This window comes from Mus musculus, chromosome 4 (genome assembly GCF_000001635.26).
Source record: "Mus musculus strain C57BL/6J chromosome 4, GRCm38.p6 C57BL/6J".
NCBI classification, from domain to species: domain Eukaryota; kingdom Metazoa; phylum Chordata; class Mammalia; order Rodentia; family Muridae; genus Mus; species Mus musculus.
Window position 1 is genome coordinate 34,799,537 of NC_000070.6, and position 20,878 is coordinate 34,820,414.

A 20,878-nucleotide genomic window follows, 5' to 3' on the forward strand; every position below is an offset into this window, starting at 1 on the left:
CTTTTACTACTGTTCTATTCAGTCAGTATTCTCTCTCCAGAATGACTGAGACAATCATTGGACTACTTCTTAAATTATCCAGTGGATTTTTTTCCCTTACTGAAAATTTAAAGCTGTGAAACTCACATTTCCCTGCTTCAGTCCCAAATGTCAATTCTTTAGTGACTATCAAGTCCATTACAGGTGGGTCTAAGACACGATGATGATGCGGCCCTTGCTTGCCTTTCCTGTCAACACCATCCTTTTACCAGCTTCCTACCACTTCCTTAAAAGCCACTCCTCGCAGGCCCTTTATAAAAAGGCACGCTCTTCTTTTGGCCTAGAATTAGCTCTGACTTTTCTGACCTAAAACGCGTCACCTCCTTTTACCTTTTTCTCAATAACCAGCATCGCTCCTTTGAGAATATTTCTCTATATTTCAATTCTGACCTCAATCAAGAGGGTAAAAAGCAGTAACTCAAAAGTTCAGAAGAAAACCCAAGTGTTTTAGCAATAAACAATCAATTATGGGGTCAAAAAGCTGCATTTGCTCACTGATAAGTGGATATTAGCCCAAGACCTAGGATACCCAAGATATAAGATACAATTTCCTAAACACATGAAACTCAAGAAAAATGAAGACTGAAGTGTGGACACTATGCCCCTCCTTAGAATTGGGAACAAAACTCCCATGGAAGGAGTTACAGAGACAAAGTTTAGAGCTCAGACGAAAGGATGGACCATGTAGAGACTGCCATATCCAGGGATCCACCCCATAATCAGCATCCAAACGCTGACACCATTACATACACTAGCAAGATTTTATCGAAAGGACCCAGATATAGCTGTCTCTTGTGAGACTATGCCGGGGCCTAGCAAACACAGAAGTGGATGCTCACAGTCAGCTATTGGATGGATCACAGGGTCCCCAATGGAGGAGCTAGAGAAAGTATCCAAGGAGCTAAAGGGAACTGCAACCCTATAGGTGGAACAACATTATGAACTAACCAGTATCCCGGAGCTCTTGACTCTAGCTGCATATGTATCAAAAGATGGCCTAGTCGTCCATCACTGCAAAGAGAGGCCCATTGGACACGCAAACTTTATATGCCCCAGTACAGGGGAACGCCAGGGCCAAAAAGGGGGAGTGGGTGGGTAGGGGAGTGGGGGTGGGTGGGTATGGGGGACTTTTGGTATAGCATTGGAAATGTAAATGAGCTAAATACCTAATAAAAAATGGAAAAAAAAAAAAAGAAAAAAAAGCTGCATTTGATGAGACAGTTGTAGCACAGAAAAAAGCATTCTGAACAAAAAGAAACAGTTAAGAATAAGGCCTGGAGATGTGAAGAACTTGCTGGTTTGAGGATTTAAATTGAAACCAATATAACCACTATATGATCAGCAAAGGAGAGTAACAAGATATAGGCAGAACCACAAATACTCCAAAAGACACTGTGAAGATGAAAGGGATACTGCCTAAACATGCCACTTAGTGGTGGTGATGGAGACATTCAAGAAAACCAAGGGACAGGACAGTGTTCCAGGCAAAAGATGATTGATTTGGGGTCATTACATGAACAGAAGTATAAAGGTTTCTTCCATGTAGGAGGTACGAATGCTTTTGATTTCAGGAAGCATACGTTAGATTTAAAAATTACAGAGTTTAAACTTCTAGATGAGGAATGCTGGGAGAATAGATCAAAGCTGAGGTGATAAATGGTGCGGATGTATGATGCTTAGCTTTGTAATGAATTGGGATGGTCATGTTTGTTCCTTAAGTACACTGGTAATACATAACTCCTCAGAATAGATGCTCGCTCTCTCTCCCCCCTCCCCCGCCCCTCTCACACACACACACACGGGGGGGGGGGGCTGTTCTAGGTGAACAAACATAATGTACAGTAAATACCAAGTGAGGAAATGGACTGTGGAACCAAATGAGTTTTGATTGGCCTCAAATGAGCTATTAGTGGGTATTACTTTACATGAATATAATTTTCATTAAAAAGAAAGCATGATGGGAAAAGTCTCAGGCTCTGACTTCAGAGCGCCCTTCCCAAGGGGCTGTGAGCTGAAAGAGAAAAAACGGGTCACATGAATGAGCAGCAGGAGGGTTATGTCTGAAGGTTAGCAGGGGCTTTGAGAGGACTGGAGTGTGGTAATACACAAGCCAGTGCTACTCAGCATTACCGAATACACGGTGATATTCAAGTCATTAACAGCCAATACTACATAAGGATTAATACACTGCAATGGTAGGCCCTTCAGAATGCTAGCCATCTGTACATGGCCGAGATACTGCACACCCGGTCAACTGTGAGAAAGAGGCCCACGGACCCTGTTAGGTAACACTGCTGATGGAGCTCAAGGTCTCTCTCATGCCGGTAAATGAGCAGTCTGCCGCCAACACAGTGAAGATAGCTCTGCAGCCCTTCAGAGGTCAATACAGCAGGACACTCTTGACGTTAAAAAGGAAAAATGTTTTCATGACCACCTAAGCCTAACAGATTCTCTCATTAACCAGCACCCTGTTAGCATCTAGCACGCTAATGCACTCTTTCCTTTTCAGGGACGCTGCAGCACAGAAAATCACTGATCATAACTCGCTATCCAGGATCATAAAGGAGGCTTGCACTAGTGTCTTTCATAAACCTAGTTTCTCTCCCAAGTTCCATTTACTCTGCTTACATCAATCTTTCTAAACTAGGACCGTGGCTTCTGGCTAATCTCTACTTTCCCAATCTACTCACTAAACAGTGTCAATTGTCCAAAAGGAGCAGCTGCTCAACTTAACTGCACTCAACAGACACCTTTTCTTTCATTAAAAAATACGTATCTGTCTAGCTTTCTAAAATGTAACGGATTTTAACACTGCTGAAAAACTTCCCAGAACTGTCATGTTAACTTATGGCAGTGATTTACTTTGAATAAGATTCTGACCTGTAATATTAAAGATTTAAATAGAGGGAAAACCCCACTTCTAATAAGGACACCTTGGGCAAATTTAGGTTGGAGAAAGAGGGTATTTTAAGAACAGATTGACAAAAACTGTATTTGGAAACAGTATGTTTTTGCCGTTATTTAGTCCCAAGGCATTCCACTTTGCCAGTGTGCTGTTTGTACCTCATTCTTGTCTTATTATATAATTTCATCAGTTGCACCTTAAAAATAGTCTCATTAACTGCTTTAACTTCACTACCTATAAAATACATATACAAACGCTACTCAATGTTGGCAATCCTCTTGGAAAATATAGTCAAGTGTAGTGGTTAATCTTCTAATGAGGGAAGAAGTTGCACAATATATTGTTTTCTCTTCCATATTTTCTGTCCTTGTTTCTGCAGACAGGATCTCATATGTAGCACAGGCTGGCTTGGGTTTTGAGGCAGGCAATCCTGAGTACTAGAATTGGGTGTGGACCACAATGCCTGGTTTTGCATTGGCTTTTTCACTTTACAGTGGCTAACATAAATGCCTGGCAACAAACCTCTTTGCTACAGTATTCTATCAGATATTATTGCTAAATACCCATATTTAAAGAGTTAGAAGCGTTAAGAAAATTGTATGAAAATGCCCCATGAACAAAACATTATTCAGTTGTTGAAAAAATATAAATCAACCATGAAAACCACCTTTATTTTAACATTAATAAATAACAGTGGGCTTACCAAGGATTTTAATATGTCAAGTATTATGCATACTGAAAAGAAACCTTAAAGTGAAACCAACTACTCAACACAATCCATTAGGCCCCCCAAATAAAACTGTATTACTTTAATAATTAAACTTTTAAGTGTCCAAAAGAAATTACGGTCATTCTTTCACCATGCTTATTTATTCAGAGTACCAGCATCTTAGTGCCTCATTCTCTGCCACTCTGACGCAGAACAGGGAACACACCCATGTGACCACACCACCACAGGTCGGGGCAGCACTGTGAACGCAGATGTTTTGTAACATATCAAAAAACAAACGAACGAACAAAAGGAAAAACAAACAAACAAAAAACCCCCAAAGAAACAATGCTATTGATGGCAAACATGAAAGTCGATATCCGAACGCTGCCTTGTTTCCAGTCCTGATTTCAGCTGTGCTGCTATCCATGAGGGCTGTCAGTGCTCCAGAAATCACTTCCTCCCAGCACAGAAACGGTGAAGAAAGCTAAGCTAGAAGAACTAGTTACTGAATGATCAAATAATCAATCATGACTAATACTGTTCTTGAAGACTAATCTAATGAAAATCGTATCATTAGATAATGTGAAGACAGACAAATCTGCACAACCTAATGCCTATAAATAGTAAAATCAAAACATAATACTTCCTTATAGAAAGTGTTTCATCTATGTAACTATAAATGTTAAGGATTCTTGCATTTTATAAACACAAGATGGGCTCACTTGGATGATACCAATTTTAAAATTTATAAAAATGTCTAAAAAATTCTTTCCACAAAAGTTTATACAGTTTAAAGCTATACACCATCCATAAATCTCAGAAAGTGGGAGGGAAAAAAAATCTTATAAGATCACATACAAAAGAAGAACTGAAATGTGATTTTATTTAAGGCAATACTGGGCTACTTCACAAACCACCACCTGGCATATTTACACTGCGCCACTACTACTTTCTATCACATTGACAAAGGATATCTTAAAATACCAATGTTTAAAATCTTCAATGTAGTAAAGTCTTTATTCACATTTCCGTTACATTTCAGGGACTCATAGTAACTATATCTGATCAGAAGCAATGGAAAAAGGAAAAAAATCTATAGCCATATGAATGAAATGAAGGAATCTGCTCTAACTTCACATGAACACCATCCACGAGTGGAGGATGGCAAATTCACAGAGCAGAGTGCTGTAATGTGCCTACCGTGCGAAACAAAACACCTTGATATCATCTTGTAAATGTTTTATGTTAAAAAAAAATTAAGTATGGCAGTTCTAGTTTTAGTTCAAAAAGTTCTTAATTTAAAACAATAAAAGTTTAAAAACTTGATCACTTTGTTAAAATTAAAATTGCAAATATAAATGTATCATTTACTCATTTAGACTTACAGACTGCTGGTGGCAGCAAATGATTTACAATAATAAATATATACAAAAATATCTACAAATAAAGAGTACTGCTATACATGAATGGTGATCTGCTGAAAAGATACCAATCACACTAATTCAGTATCGTTCATGGAAAGGACAACTGGGTGACAGAAATTTGAGGCTTAACTCAATTATTTACAATAACTGAAGTATTGATTCTGTTCAAGTCCCATAGGGATAAAATAAAGTTCTACATGACAAATGTCATGGCTTTTTTTCTCATTTTTTTTTAAAGCTAGGTTAATCCATGTCAACAAATTAAAAAGCTCACAACAGCATGCTTGATGGCTTTCTATTTAAAATAAAACTACAAATGATATGTATTTATAGTACATGAGTTATCAGTACTGCCCTCTGCCCGTGGCTTTACCTATACTGATTTCTTTTAAAACAGTCCTATCTGGATTATTGGATAGTACTTCAAGTTTTTTTAGACTGACAGTAGGTTTCATTTCCTGAAGCTGTTTTAGGACAAGCTCAGAGCGATCTTTAAGAGTCTTGTCTAAAACAATTTTTACATTCTCACTGCACTGAAGCTTTGAGGGGTTGGCAAACTGTACAAAGATTTCACTGTCTTTACAGGAACACACATGACTGCTACCAGCCACAGCAGCCTTATCAACATGTCTTCTGGAGCTGGAATGGGATCCTCTTTTACTTCCACTGTTTGAATGGTCTCTGTCACTATTTTTCTTCTGCTTCACTGCAGACTCTTCAAGAAACTTCAGAAAGGATGCTTCAAATCCCATAGGCTTGAAGGAGCTCCAGTCAAAGGATGCAGGATGCTCCTCAGTGGTCTGAACTGCTACGGCAGGCTCTTCCTCTTTCCGTGTATTATTTACCACCAAGGATACTTCTGGCTCAGTTTTATCAATCTTCCGTTTCTTACTCTGCACAGTGTTTTTTTCTTTATAAACTCTCTTCAAATTACCAGGCTTTTGTCTTTCTGATGTGCAGGAATCATGCTCCTGAAATTCGTTATTTCCCTTTAAAGTGGTATTGCCTTGGTTTTCTGCATTTGTGCTGTCTTCATTTATTAACTTTGTAATAAATAATTCTGTTAACTCATCCATCTCATCCTTTTCACCTTTTCTACCTTCTTCCTGTGGAGCAGCAGCTGGTTCCGAGTTATCATTTTTCTCTAAAACAGATGAATCAGGATCTTTCTTATCATTCTTTTCATCTTCTTGCTCAGAGATTTCCTTTCCTTGTGGGTTGCCATATCGCTTAAAGACAATAAGAATGTTGCGGTGTTGTGATGTAAATGCCCTGGACAACTTATGACACTTATAATGTCTGATGATATTGCTTTCACTTGTAACGACTGAAGTACACCCTTTTATCATACATGGATACTGTGTCACAAATTTGCTTGTACACTCTGCCAAGGCATCATTCCTAGCCTTTATGGAATACACGTGCTTCCCACGCTTTAGAGAATAAGGCTTATTTTCCTCAATCTGCACTACTTTTGCGCTCTTGTTTTCTAAATTACTTTTTTTCTTTCGCTTTGTCTTTGGCATTTTCATTCCGTCTTTCCCGGATCTGTTGGGTTTTGTTGTCCGATGTTTAGACTTTGATTTTTCTTGGTTTGCCTTACTTGATATATTTTCCTGGCCAGTTAATTTTCTTGGCCGAATCAGATGGGCTTTATGCTTGTCATTATGTTTATTAAAGATGTGTCGGAGAAGATTAGACCGAGTGGCATATATCCTGTCACAGCCCTCACAGTCACACTTGTATATGCCATCTTCTTCTGCCTTACTTGTCCTTGTTCCAATTCCATGGTCTACCTCAAGATGAACAACATAGCTCAGGTATGTTGTAAAAGACAACTTACACTCCAACTGATCACATGGAAATTTGCCAACATCCACAGCAGCAGTCATGCTTTCAATTTCCTCGGGGGTCATTTCATGAAGTTTCATGTAGTGCTGTATTAGGCCAGTAATTGCTTGGAAAATCCTAGAACAGTCACTCACCTGACACCTAAATTCTTTCATTGATTGTTTCGGTTCAGTTTCTTCACTTTCTTTAACAGCTTCACTTTCCTCTTCAACCTCTGCAGAAAATGTAGGAAGATTTGATTTATGTACAGCCTGGTAATGAAGAATCAAGTTTTGCTGTATTGTAAAAGCAGCAAAGCATCCCTGGTGGACACAGCAGTAAGGTCTGTACGAACTGTATTTTGTTGGAAGTTCAAAGGCCTGGGAAACTGGATTCTTTTCCCGTTTTTCTTCCTTTTCTTTTCTATGCCTCTTATTTTTCCTTCCTTTGGTTTTTAGGTTTGCAAGATTTGCATTATATTGTTCAGCAGAAGATGTGACAGGCTGTGAAGAACTTTCTGGTTTCTCAGGACTTTTTTTTTCTGCAAGTTGTTTTTCTGGGATTACTGTTGCATTAGCAAGTGCAGCATCACCTGTTGCTGCTGGTACCTTGAAGGCTGGTTGTGACTCAGTTTTTGTTTCCTCGGCCATGGATGGCTGTTTCTTCACTTGATTATTCTGTGGAGATGACAAATTTTCACTCTGAGATTTTCTTCCATAGGGCCTTTTTATTTTTAGCTTTACCATTTCTTCTATTGTAAAATGATGCACCAACTGACAGTGTGCCCGGAGATTAGAATTTCTTGTAAATGTTTTGGTACATGAAGGTACTACACATTTAAATGGAGCAAATTTTAATTGATTCTTCTTAATTTCAAGAATCATCTCTGGAGTATACTGATGGATTTTACCATAGTGTTTAAACAGGGCATCCTTTGTCATAGCACTGTAGTTACAGCCTTGGTTTTGACACACAAAGGGCTTATTAACTCTGTCATTAAGCTGAACATGTATCACTTCGGGTACTGGCTGGACTACAATATTTGGAGTTGATTTAGTAGGAGTAGGGGACAGTGCTACTGATTTGTTCATTAGCATACTCTGGGAAGCTGGAGCAGAGGTGTCATTTTCTAGTTTTAAGTTTTGCAAACCCTCTAAAATGTCCTGTATTTGATCCTCCTTATGTAATGCTTCAGACTTTGTTGGCATTACAGTTAGGAAAGAGGAGCACTGAGAAGCATCAGGCAGCTTGTTATCTGGGATAGAGTTTACTGAGGGAAGTTGCATGCTGTAATTTATCTGAGCATTCTGTGTTGTCTCACCAGTACCCTGAGATCCACTTTTTACCTCAAGTATTTGAGAATTCATAGCAGTTTTAATAATTTCAAGAGTCTTCTCAAAGTTCTGAATAACATTATCTTCAGAAATCTGCAAATCAGAATTCACTGGTGTGCATGAACTCAAAGGCATCATTCGGGAATCGCCGTTTTCCGTTTTTAATGTTAAAGGGGTTAACATTGTATGGGGCTCAAGACTGGCTTTACAGTTCTCTTTTACATCAGTTATAAACAAATGATTGTCAATGTTATTTAATTTCTGTGTGAGATTTTCCACCAAAGCCCGAGGTTCACAATCTGGAGTCATGTCTGACCGTGTGTTGGTATCAGGGACTGGAAGATTCTTTGCTGGAAGGCCCACTGGTAAATCAGTTGGTAGCACATTTTGGGAAGTATTAGATACACTTACTGCAGGAGCAACTTTTTTTCTCTTCTTAGATGCACTATTTCCTTTTTTATTCAAATGACTGGATCTTGTATTCTGAGGCCCACTTATAACAGAAACATGTGCACTATTATTGGTAAAATTTTGTGGTGGTTCAGTAGAACTACTGAATGAATTGGAGCACAAGCCATTTTCAATAGTCTTTAGCAGTAAATCATTTGTTGTAAAGAGAGGCAAACTGTTACATTCTTTGAGGGTTTTGGAATTTGGCGTTTGATTCTGGTTTGATGGTGAGGTGTTTGGGTGGCAAACAGTCTGTAACAAGGGTGTCACAGGTGGCCCTGGCATCCCCGCTGCACTGACTTGTGCTGCATCGGAGACACTGCCTATTGGAACAACCTGAGAAAGCATTTCGGCACTCTCAAACGTGCTGGGAATGCCAGCAGTTTCTAAAGCCTGCTTAATAATTTCACTGCCTTCCTGACTAACACTGGCATTAAAGTTACTCACGTCACATCTTGGAAATGTACTTGGTAAAAAGGTTGGACGATTTTCCACATTAAGAAGTTGCAGGAATGATGGGTCTTTAAAGCATGTTTCTGGATTAAAGTTAGACTGTTGCGGCTGTTGCATATTTACTGCACTTGTGGAGAGAATCATGCTAGCTAGGAGGGAAGGCTGTCTGTTGGTCTGTAGAAGTTCCTGTGCTATTTCTGCTCCATCCAGTGGTTTGCAGTAAGACCTTTTAGACAGGTGTCCACCCAGGGACCTGGGGTTGGTGAAAGCCCTGTAACACCTGCTACAGATGAATTTCCCATCTCTGATAATCGCAGGCCATTTAGCCCTTTTGTTGTGCTTGGGTTTTCTTTCCTTCCCATTTGGGCCTCGACCACGGTCTTTTTTCACTTTCTTAGGTGTAGACGGTTGGGCACTGGTGCTACTGAAGTCATCTGCAGAACTTACTTGGGAAGGAAAAACTCCATTTTCACTGCTGCCTCCTTTCAGAAAAGAGGAATTTATGTTTCCATCCGTCTGGGAGGGATAATGATTTGTACTATTTTCCAGTTGGGAAAAAACAGAATTATTCTCACTGTCTGCTGGTGAAGAGAAGAGAGAGCTATTTTCTGTGGGTAAAGGAAGAAACGGATCTGAGCCGCTGTCAATATTCAAAGGCAAAACTGTTTTGGTTAGATCTTCCATTTGTGCTGGCAAGGGAGCATTAGACAAATTTTCCATTTGTGAACATAATATGCCATCTTGTCCATGTTTATCCTGAGAAGGTATATTTGGACTTAGGACACTTTCCACTGAGGGTAACAATGGAGCTGATACACTTGCTAAATGAGCTGGGAAAATGGAAGGCGAGACATGCTGCACCTGGGCTGAACAGGCAGGGTTCCCATTGGCTTTGGTCTGTGGTGTAAAAAAAGCATGATTAGAGCTGCTCACTTGTGATGGCAAAAAATAAACACACTTTCCATGATTTGGTGTATTTAAGTTGTTAGATTTCTGACCTTTTTTCGTCTTGCGCTGCAGTTTAAAAGCAGCATATTGGTCAGGGTGTGCTGTCTTCATGTGTTTTCCAATACTCTGTGAAGAGTTATATGTTCGAGTGCATCCCTCAACCTGGCAGCTGAACTTCTGACCTGGAGCTTTTGGAGGTACTGATGGAGATCCCAACGGACTGCTTAGGTCGGGCTGTGACTGAACAAATGTGATACTTTCTAGTGTCTTAAGAGGTAAATCATAAAGGCTGGATGAGGTTTTAACATCACCTCCACATTCAAACTTGCAAATTTGTGAATTGTCTTCAAGTCCTGCCTCATTTTGTACAGAAAAGGTCATCAGAGTGTTCACCTGTCTTTCTAAGCTTTGTGGGTTAAGGTCATCCATCTTCAGTGATTCTGAGTTTGATAAAGAATTCTGGGCTTCGTTCAGGCACTCGTGACCTTTCTTTTCTTGGAAACCTGGATGACATAACTGGACCCCAGCACCTATACCTGGTTTATGCACATCTGTGATCAGCGGCTCACCAGTGCCTTCCATGGTTAGGTTTTCTTGCTTTCCAAAGTCACCCTCTACCCCATGGTTGACAGACACCTTGATGGACACAGCTACTTCATTGGTCCGAAGAACAGTAGTATTATCACGGGTTTCCAGACCATTTGACAATGGTATGTTAGCTTGCCTGAGTTCAGCGGCAGAGATCTGGCCGTGTTTAGTCACAGCTGGCTCTGCTCTGTTTTTCTCCCAATCTGCACTTCTGTTTGAACCCAGGTTCTTGTCAATGCTGTTCTCGGACCTTCCTCCTGCAGCCGTCGCTCCTGAGTCCGGATTCACATCATTTCCAGATGGCTGAAGCTGGTCTTCAGGAGGCAGCCCTGTTTCAGGATGACTGTGGCCATCCTGGTGCTTCTCCATCTCGCTCTGAGAACGGTACACCTTACCACAACCTGTGAACTTGCACGTGTACGTATTATAATGTTGGGCCTCATGATCATACAGTAAATAAGCTTGGGAAAAAATTCTGCCACATTTTGGAAATAAGCACTTTGCTCTAAAGACTTGATGCTCCTTTCGGTGGGCTAACAGCTCTGCGTAACTATTAAAACCAGCCTTACATTTCATCTGTATACATATATATGGCTTACTGCCACAGTGCATTTGTAAGTGATCATTGAGATGAGTGACGCTTACAAAGTGCCTTCTACAGTACTGGCAAATGACTTTCTTGCTTTGCATTTCAAGAAAGCGTTTGGCATCTTCACTATCCTTATGGCCTTTCACATGAGCAATTAAATTTTTGAAGTACTTAAAGCCCTTTTTACAAAAGGTCACAGGACAATTAAACTCATTAACAGGTACTGGTTTCTGGACAGGGATCACCTCGGGCTCATAAGACTTGTCCTTGTCGTCATTTTCATCATCTGAACCATCGTTGTCATTAAACACTATGAAATCTGTTGAATAAAGACTATTCTTTTTTATGGGTCGCTGTTCCTGTTTAGCCACAGTATTAATATTAGTCTTTTGATTTTCATGGGTGGCTGTGATTTTAGGAGGCCTTCCCAATCTTCTTAATGGCTTCATAGCTGCTAGTCTCTCTTTACTAGACTGTTTAACATGCAGGGTAACATGAGGGACAAACGAGTCTTTAGAATTAAAATTCTTTGCACATATGGGACAGCTGTAAATCCCATCTTTGTAATGTTTTTGAGCATGCCGTACTATTCTGTGTCCAAGGAATTCTTTGTCACAGAGCAAACAATACTGCATGTAGGCTTGCCAATTCCTAAACCTAGCAGATATAAACCCCCTATCTTTTAATTCTTTTATCTCTTTCTTCTTCTGCTTTTCATCACCAGTATCCATCAGCAGGCCAGAATCAGTACCAAGTCCAGCAGCAGAAAGGCCATTCACAGATGTGTCTCCCCTTTCACCCTGGTAGTCTACTTTCTCATAGACTTCACTGTCATTCAGTTCATCAATTGAGGACACAATAGACGCCTCTTCTCCCATGAGAGCAAGACACTGGCGCTTCAAAGTTTTCCAATCCCAAAATTCTGGATCAAAGGGCCACTGAGTTTTCAAAACAAGTAAGAGCTCACAACGTAGAGAATTTGGTATTGGAAGATTCTCTTCATCATATTTCTGGTCTGGCTGGTTGTATAACATCTCCACAGCATAATATGCATCTACTGTAGGCTCAATAAGAAATTCACTCAACTGACAAGCACGTTTGACTTCCAGATCCTCAGGCAACAAACATGAAATGGTTTTGCAAATTGATATTTTCACTTCAGTATTTTCTGTAGATTCCAAGCGAAGAGCTTTTACACATAATTCTATGCAGGTAGCGAGTCCAGCCCCTTCAGTCTGTGAAACAAGCAAAATACAGGAAAGGTTACTCTACACTATCAAAATACAGGAAAGGTTACTCTACACTATCAAGGTTACTCTACACTATCAAAATACAGGAAAGGTTACTCTACACTATCAAGGTTACTCTACACTATCAAAATACAGGAAAGGTTACTCTACACTATCAAGGTTACTCTACACTATCAAGCACAGATTCTCTCTTTCTTTCTTAAACTGGACTTTTAAGACTGACATGTGCTGTTCTTGAATCTTAAAATAGCAACACAGAAAGACACCTGTGCCTAAAGTCAGCTTGATATGAAAACGGGTGTATAAAGAACCAGAAAGAAATTCTTAAAAACACAAGTAAAAACTAAGCAAAGACCTGTAAAACAAAAAAATTCACTTTTCTAACTTTTCATATCCCTTTTATAAAGCAGAGGTCAAGGGGATGGAGAGACAGCACAGGGCTAAGAATACTTGCTGTTCTTCCAGAGGACCAAAATTCAATTCCCAGTACACGTAGCTCACAACCAGAGTCTAACTTCTAATCTCTGTAGAAACCCACCCACCCACCCATACATACATACATACATACATACATACATACATACACACACACATTCACTCATATGAATAGAAAAATAAAAACACATCTTTTAATAATATTTAAAAGACAACAAGTCCTATAACAGAGGCCAAAACAACACTCAGACTTAACACTAGGTGTGATCTATAAAATAAATTAGAATCTAAAGTACCTGGTACAGTTTAGTAAAAGTGTCTGGGGAACAGTAAATGGTCATTTAGGATCTTTATCATGTATCATTAATTTTACATTTGTCTTTGTAATTTTTTAAATATACAACCTTAATTCAGTTATGAACTCATTCCTCGGACCTAACTTGTTAGTAAAGAAGAATAATTACTTGAGCCTTTTTTTGTTTGTTTGCTTATTGTATTTATGGGTATACTGTAACTGTCTTCAGAGACACCAGAAGAGGGCACCAAATCCCATTACAGATGGTTGTGAGCCACCATGTGGTTGCTGGGAATTGAACTCAGGACCTCTGGAAGAACAAGCAGTGCTCTTAACCAGGAGTCTTAAAAGTGGGGTTTCTAGTGCTATTATAAACTAAAATATCAACTCATGTACCGTATACTTATACATTCTTAAGAGATGATACACATGTACTAGGAGTCTCAACATTACCATGTAGTAGAAAGGGCTGTAGCATATATTGCATACACTGCAATTATTCTAGTAACAGATGATAAAACCTTTAAGGGCAGGGCTATAGTTTTCAAGTCTAAGTTCAAAGAGTTTGAGAAAAATGATCCTACATGAATGGAGATGCAGCAACTCCCCTGCTGGGTGAGGTGCACACTGCAATGCAGACGCTTGGGAAGAAGAGGCAGCATGAGGCAGAGCTCTAACCATCAAGTTCCTGGCCACATGAGGTCCTGTCTCACTTGATCAAAGCACACTGTAATTATGAGGGCTACCATATACCAAATATGAAGGAGCCACCGGGCTTAAAATATGACTGTCATCACGGAGAAACACTCTCGGCAGAACGAGAGGGCCTCCTTACAAGAAAAGAAGTAGGGACAAGGCACCCACTTTCCCCTTATCCCTCTGACTCATCGGATTGAGAAAGGAATGCCAGAGTGGTTAAGCTCTGAGATAAGACTAACACACACCCAGCTCCCATGGCTTCTGGTTCCGGGTTTCTTCTGCTCGTCATGCTACCCACTAAGCTAGATATTAAGTAGTAACACAGCGGATGGTTAAAACTGGACAGCAATCTCCTCGGACACTTGTTGCCCTATTTCCAGTTATTGTTAACTCTGATACTTTATATAACATAAAAAAGTAAGGATGAGTTAACAAGGGTGAAGAGAGAGGAAGATCTACTAAGTAGAAAGATGCCCTTTGTTCTCACTCCTAAAAGAAAAATTATTTCAGGACATAATAGATACAAAAATTTTATTTAAGACTTCTTGACCAAATATAGACAATAAGAGATATTTTTAAAGGAGAATTATTTTTGTTCTTATTTCATCTTTCAAAAGAATTTGTACGTGATTTTTAAGAACGTTTTCATGCTTAATTTTTCTGTTCTCTGCAGTGATAGGACTTTAGGCCATTCTGCAGTAAAGAGCTGAGTACAGGTTACTGTAAGAAAATGAGTCCACGGGGCAGGGGTAAGCTCAGTGCTGGATTCTCATCGTGGTAAGTGTGCAGCACCTGCCAGTCTTTTCAGGCGCATATAATCTACGTGTTCTATCTATGCTGCTTTTAAATTTTCAATTACTACGTTTCTGCAGTTGCAAAAGTTCTGACTCTTAAAATCTGTTGTCATTGTCTTTTTAAAGATAATTTATTCTCTTTACATTATCCATACTATTAGACAAATTGATCCTGTTATTCTTGTTGATAGCGTTTTCTACCTATTTTTACGTGAATGAGCTCTTTCCCATGTGTGCCTGGTACTCTTGAGAGCACCCGAGAACCAGATTGACAGGTACTGCAGGTAGTAAGCTGCCAGGTGGGTACCCGAATCAAACCAAATAGCAGCTGGCTACCACTAAGTCCATCTCTCCAGCACACAATTATTTTTGTTATTTTTAATTATGTGTTTGTGCACATGAGTTGCAGGTACAAGAAGAAACTAGAGGGCAGGGTTCTTTGAAGGTGGAGTTATGATCGTGACCTGCCTTCTATGAGAGCAGGGAACTCTACTCAGGTCATCCACAAGAACAGTATGTGCTGTTAACATCAAAGCCTTGCCTCCGGCCCCAATCCTTCTGCTCTCTGGGGAAATTATTTCAGTTTTTCGTTCATGGCTTTATATGCAGTTTATGACATTTATACCTGCATGCTTAATTCTATCCTTCTATGTGCTTTTGTAAGCCTTGATGATGAACTCAGCTTAAGCAAGGCTTTAAAAATGGATCTTGTTCCCAGCACTCGGGAGGCAGAGGCAGGCAGATTTCTGAGTTCGAGGCCAGCCTGGTCTACAGAGTGAGTTCCAGGACAGCCAGGACTACACAGAGAAACCCTGTCTCGAAAAAACAAAAGAAAACAAAACAAAATCTTGTACAGAAAGCATGCCCCTTCAAAGCAGTTCTGTTCCTGCTTCTGCAACTGTCTAGTCCAGGTTTCTTACCTCTAAATAAATAAATAAATAAATAATAACTAAATAATAAATAAATAAGTAAGTAAGTAAATGCTGATTATTTACTTGTCATGGGGATATATAAACAGCCCCCTAATCTGTGTAAAGAGTTATGGTTATAGTTTCTTAGGGAAAGATTAACCTGTTTTGACCCAGAAATTAGCTGAGTGTAAGGGAAGAATTCAGATGCAACTCCCTAATTTGAGAGGGTTCAACACTTCATCTGATGTCTATATACTATCTCTGGTCTTTAAGAGGATACCCATCAGTTCACGCTTCCATTTCCTTACCTCTCTCCTCTCTCTCCTTCTCCCTAACAAGATCCGATACATCCCAAGTTTGCATTGAACTAAGTATGTAGCCATGGGTAGGTCTGATCTGGGACTGTGTATGTGCACCACCACTTCTGGTTCATGTGGTGCTGGGAGTCAAGCACAGGGCACGCTATAGCAAGCACTCTCCCAAACCTATAGCCTAGCCCCTAGTTCAGGCTTTTTGATCCAGTTATTAAGTTACTTTTTCTGCTGAATCCTAGGAGTGGAGGGGTATTTTCCCAATGTTCTTGTAATCTCAGCTGCCAAAAACGTTGCTTAATTTTATCAAGTATTTGTGCCAGAGGAGTGTTTAGTCTGTTTTTGGTTGGTTGGTTGGTTTTTGTTTTTGACCACTGTCAGCAATAGAATAATTTCCACATTCCTCTATACACTTTCCGAACTTGCATAGAGCTAAACTCCCAAAGCACTATAACACACACTAGGACACCAAAAATCAAAAATAGGAAATATTACAGATGGTAGGTAAGAGGACGGTTTTTGTATCAACAGCTAGGTTTCTCTAGATCAAATATTTCAAAGGATTAATTAGTGTGTGTGTGTCTGTGTGTGTCTGTGTACACACACACACACACACACACACACACACACAAATAAAATCAAGGTCCAAAACGCTAAAGTGAAAGAAAAAAATTTTCATTAAATAAAGTGTCAAAATAACAAAAGAAAAGATCTTACTAAAGACAAGTTAGACAATTTAAATTAAGGAAAAGTAGCTTGAATAGCCTTACCTCTGAATTAATAACTTTAATCAGGAAGAAAATGTGATACACAGTCTTTGTTAACAGGGAAAGCTGCCGACACCTTTCCAGGTACACTTGTACTGATGGTTCCACCCTTTGCTGCAATTTACTCCAAAACAGAGTGAGTTCCCTTTGAAAAAAAAGTTTGAAGGATAGACAGGAGTAATGTAATAATCATAGAATAATCTATTGTGCATTAATGTAGCCATTACATTTGAAATTAAAACTGACTTTAGATTCCAATTCTCTGGATAAAATTATGTCTAAATACAAGATAAATAGCCTCTTTGAGTTTCTACAGAATAAAAATCAGATGCAGTTTCTTACCATATTAATCAGAATTTTTCAATCTCAGAGTAGCTGTCTTTTAATAAGAAAACATAATACTTAAACAAGTGATATAAAGAAAATCTTTGAGTCACATTTGGACTTTAGACTATGTAATATAAAAATACAAAGTCTGTGTGCATAACATCTAACAAGGCACAAGAATGAAAACCCTACCTATCTAGGATTAGGGTGTACCTCAGGGATAGACCCTTCCCCTAGCAGGCCTTCAATTACAGCATCTCCCCAAATAACAGCTCCATAAAGAAAGTATTGTCTGCATTAAAGCCTATCCAGAAGGCTGTTATTATTAGATGAACAGAACTACCAATGATGTTACAGACCCCCAAAGGAAAGCACGCATGTGACACAAAGGTTAAACAAAAAGAAAACTAAATCCTAAGCTTATTTGATGTTAATAACAGTTTTCACAGAAAATAACTAAAATGATAAATGTGCCAGTTGTGCCCAATTTCTCTTCCATCACTCATTAAATTCCCTGCTTGAGCATTTTCAACAATTGTTCTCAAGAGCAGCTTTTGCTAATGTTTTCTTCAGACTCCAGCTCTTTAGTTACTATCTTCTTTGCTGCTCACTCACTGGACTGGAACATCTCTGGAGGACCTAGTGAGAAACTTTTGGCAACATTCACCTTTCTAGTTCTTTAGAAGTCTCGTCTACTTTGATTTTTCTAAAACCCAAATCTGACTTAAGCCATGATTCCTTTAACAGCTTGTAGTCAACAGCAGGCCACGTATTGTTTGATCGGTTCCATAACAATACCCCGTTAGTGAGGTATACCACTGCAGCCATTTCAATGACCAATTCTTTAAAGCACACATTTCTAAGAATGTTCCTATCTCTAAGCAGTGTGTACTGTGCATGAACAGGGGGGCTGCCATTCTTCCTCCTTCAGCTCTTTCTATTGAATTCATCGTTATCTCCAAATAGCCTAAACTTTTTACTGTAGTCAAAACAGATGCAGGAAGTTTATTTTCCATTTCCATTATGCCTCCAGCCATACCCAAAGGGCAGGCCTTCTACACGCTAGAAGGTTGGATTACTCACTCCCCTAAGCTCTGCAGCTCCACTTTCTTCCTCCCATGTGTCCTCTAGCCATTCTCCAAACTCTCAACTGTGCTTTAACTATGTTTTCTACATAAAGTTTCTAGTGTTGCCTTCAGAGTTGGTAAGAGGCAGCTTCTGTGTGTCACATAAAATTCACTTTGATGTCGTTTTAAACCAATGTAGCAATGATTCCCTAGATATTACTGACTCTCACATTATCTTATGCTCAGAAAATCTACTTGTCCATGAAAAACACACTGTAGTTATCCATGACTTTAAGAGCAATCACCTCTGTATTTAAGATTTAACTTATTCACAAGAGGCAACTACTCAGAAAAGCTTGGTAACTCTGAACTGATTGCACAGCCATTTATTTACCTTGCCTGTTCTAGATTCATTCACATGCTGTGTGAATGCAAATATTCTTAATATGCTATAATCCAGTTACTTTAAAGACTACCTTACCACTGAGTGACAACTGCTCATCTTGGGTAACAATAACCTAGGGCTGTTATCAAGTTTTTTATCTTAATGGAAGTCAGAATAAGCTGCAGCCCCCCCCCCCCTCCAAGGGTGCTACAGAAGTTTGGGAATGTGCTGGGTCAGGAAGCATCTAAAGGACCCAAGAAGCCAGCCAGGAGGATGCTCAATACAGATATTAAATACGCTATATTTCTACCAGTAAGTGCCAAGTAGCTCAAAATATATAATATGTAGGTTAAAAATATATATATATACTGGGCTGGAGAGATGGCTCAGCAGTTGAAAGCATGACTGCTCTTCTGAAGGTCCTGAGTTCAAATCCCAGCAACCACAGGGTGGCTCACAACCACCTGTAATGAGATCTGATGCCCTCTTCTGGTGTGTCTGAGGATAGCTACAGTGTACTTACATATAATAATAAATAAATATTAAAAAAAGAAAAAATATACTCTAATCACAGATAGGTAGAAAGAACTGAAAACAAATTTAATACTGCCTGATAACACAAAGAATTCCTAAAACTAAAATATGAAATATTTGATAATCAGATTTCATAGAACAGAATACCTGAAAATACACCTTTTGTCTTGGTAAGAAAAAAGATTTTTTAAAATCTCTAAATTATATGAATTCTTTTCTGCCTCCATAACATCCCACTTCACAGTAGCCAGGCCCTTAAAGAAAACTGAGCCCACACCTTCTCTGTGTGTATACTGTTTCTTTTATTCTCTCATTCATATATTCTCTCTCTCTCTCTCTCTCTCTCTCTCTCTCAGGCGGGGGGCAGGGGTTGTCACAACAGCCTTCAATGTCATTGTAGTTACTAAGGCCACTTGCCCAAAGCAGCAGGTAGCATGGACTAGCGTGCACATATCTCCAGAGGAAGCACAGACTACAGCCATCAGCACACAGCAGCAGCACACAGTATAACACCAACACAGTTGGTCTCCTTGCTGCTTGGAGGGGCCAGGTGCATCTGTCATCTGTCCTGCCACCAGAGGCAGAGGTAATCACGGTCAGTGTTATGACCAGAGGCCATGGAGATAGCTGTGCTCCCTACTACTGCAGGAGGCCATCTTGATTACATGAATTCTTATCATTGTTTTTATTTCTTTTTTAGACAGGGTCTCACTATGTGGTGCTGGCTGACCTGCAACTTACTGCGTAGGCCAGGCAAGACTGGAAATCGTAAAAATGAGTTTACAAAGCCACCAGAGTAATGGGATTAAAGGCTTGTGTCACCCCACCTGACCTTTGTTTACTAATTTAACAAAATCCTTAGAAAAGAATAGCAACTCACCAAGCACAGTACATATCTCCTTGCTGGAGCTGCCGTGACAGAAAGGCAGTACACAAAACCAGGGCGCTTTTCTCATCACCCTCTGACTCTAAGTTACAGATCATTTCTAACGCATCTTTGCAATCCACTTCTGAAATCTATAGAAAAAGGAAACAAAAACAGGTCATGAAGTGGCTTTAGGACACACACACAACAATAAATTTAATTTTCCTTTTGATACACACAAATTCTTATCAGTAAAACATATCAAAGTTATATACTATCAAATGATAACTGAGATAAAGACTTGGCAAGTTATTTTTTAAAATAACCACTCTTTTTTGTTTTGTTTTGTTTTCGAGACAGGGTTTCTGAACTCACTTTGTAGACCAGGGTGGTCTTGAACTCAGAAATCCACCTGCCTCTGCCTCCCCAGTGCTGGGATTAAAGGTGTGTGCCACCACACCCGGCTATAACCACTCTTTATAACTAATAAATATTAATACAGTATTCTGAGAGAGTACTAAAACCGCAGGATACCAACTACCTTCAGAAATGCATGAATGTTCAGTAACTACCAGGTGTTAATTAGTCATAAGCATCTTTTACCCATTAAATTGGATCCATTACCAAAAAAGAAAACCACAGCACTTTCACTGTTACTCTTTGACTCACTGATTCAAACCATTACTAAAACCCGAAAACACAGAGAATGTAGTGGATACAGACTAATAAACTGTCTACTAATCTTAAGGGAAGAAAAAACCCAGAGTATTGAATACAGCTGTATCACTTTAAAAACAGGCTCACTCATCTCTACTATTTTGCTTTTCATATAAACTTACTCCAACTCAAAGCGTTGCTGGAGGTTCATATACTCTAAAGGCAACCTGAATCATTTAACCTAGTATTTAAAACAAATTTAAGATGTATCACTTAATTACTTATACATATAAAACAGAATTAGACAAT

General features: G+C 39.3%; 1 protein-coding gene across 2 annotated transcripts in view; it reads right to left on the reverse strand.

The window, feature by feature from the left end:
* Positions 1 to 3,573: 3,573 nt before the first annotated feature.
* Zfp292 (zinc finger protein 292) overlaps positions 3,574 to 20,878 on the reverse strand; it is a 79,874-nt gene continuing 62,569 nt past the window's right edge. Inside the window, exons 6-9 of one of the 2 annotated variants that reach the window (XM_006537978.4) lie at positions 19,928 to 20,064; positions 16,738 to 16,879; positions 10,146 to 12,507; positions 6,005 to 10,044 (exon numbers count right to left, since the gene is read on the reverse strand). In XM_006537978.4, coding sequence (XP_006538041.1) covers positions 9,899 to 10,044; positions 10,146 to 12,507; positions 16,738 to 16,879; positions 19,928 to 20,064 — 2,787 coding nt within the window. In that variant the 3' untranslated portion in view covers positions 6,005 to 9,898. Of the gene's footprint in view, positions 12,508 to 16,737; positions 16,880 to 19,927; positions 20,065 to 20,878 lie in introns of both variants that reach the window. The other variant, NM_013889.2, reaches the window with a different exon arrangement.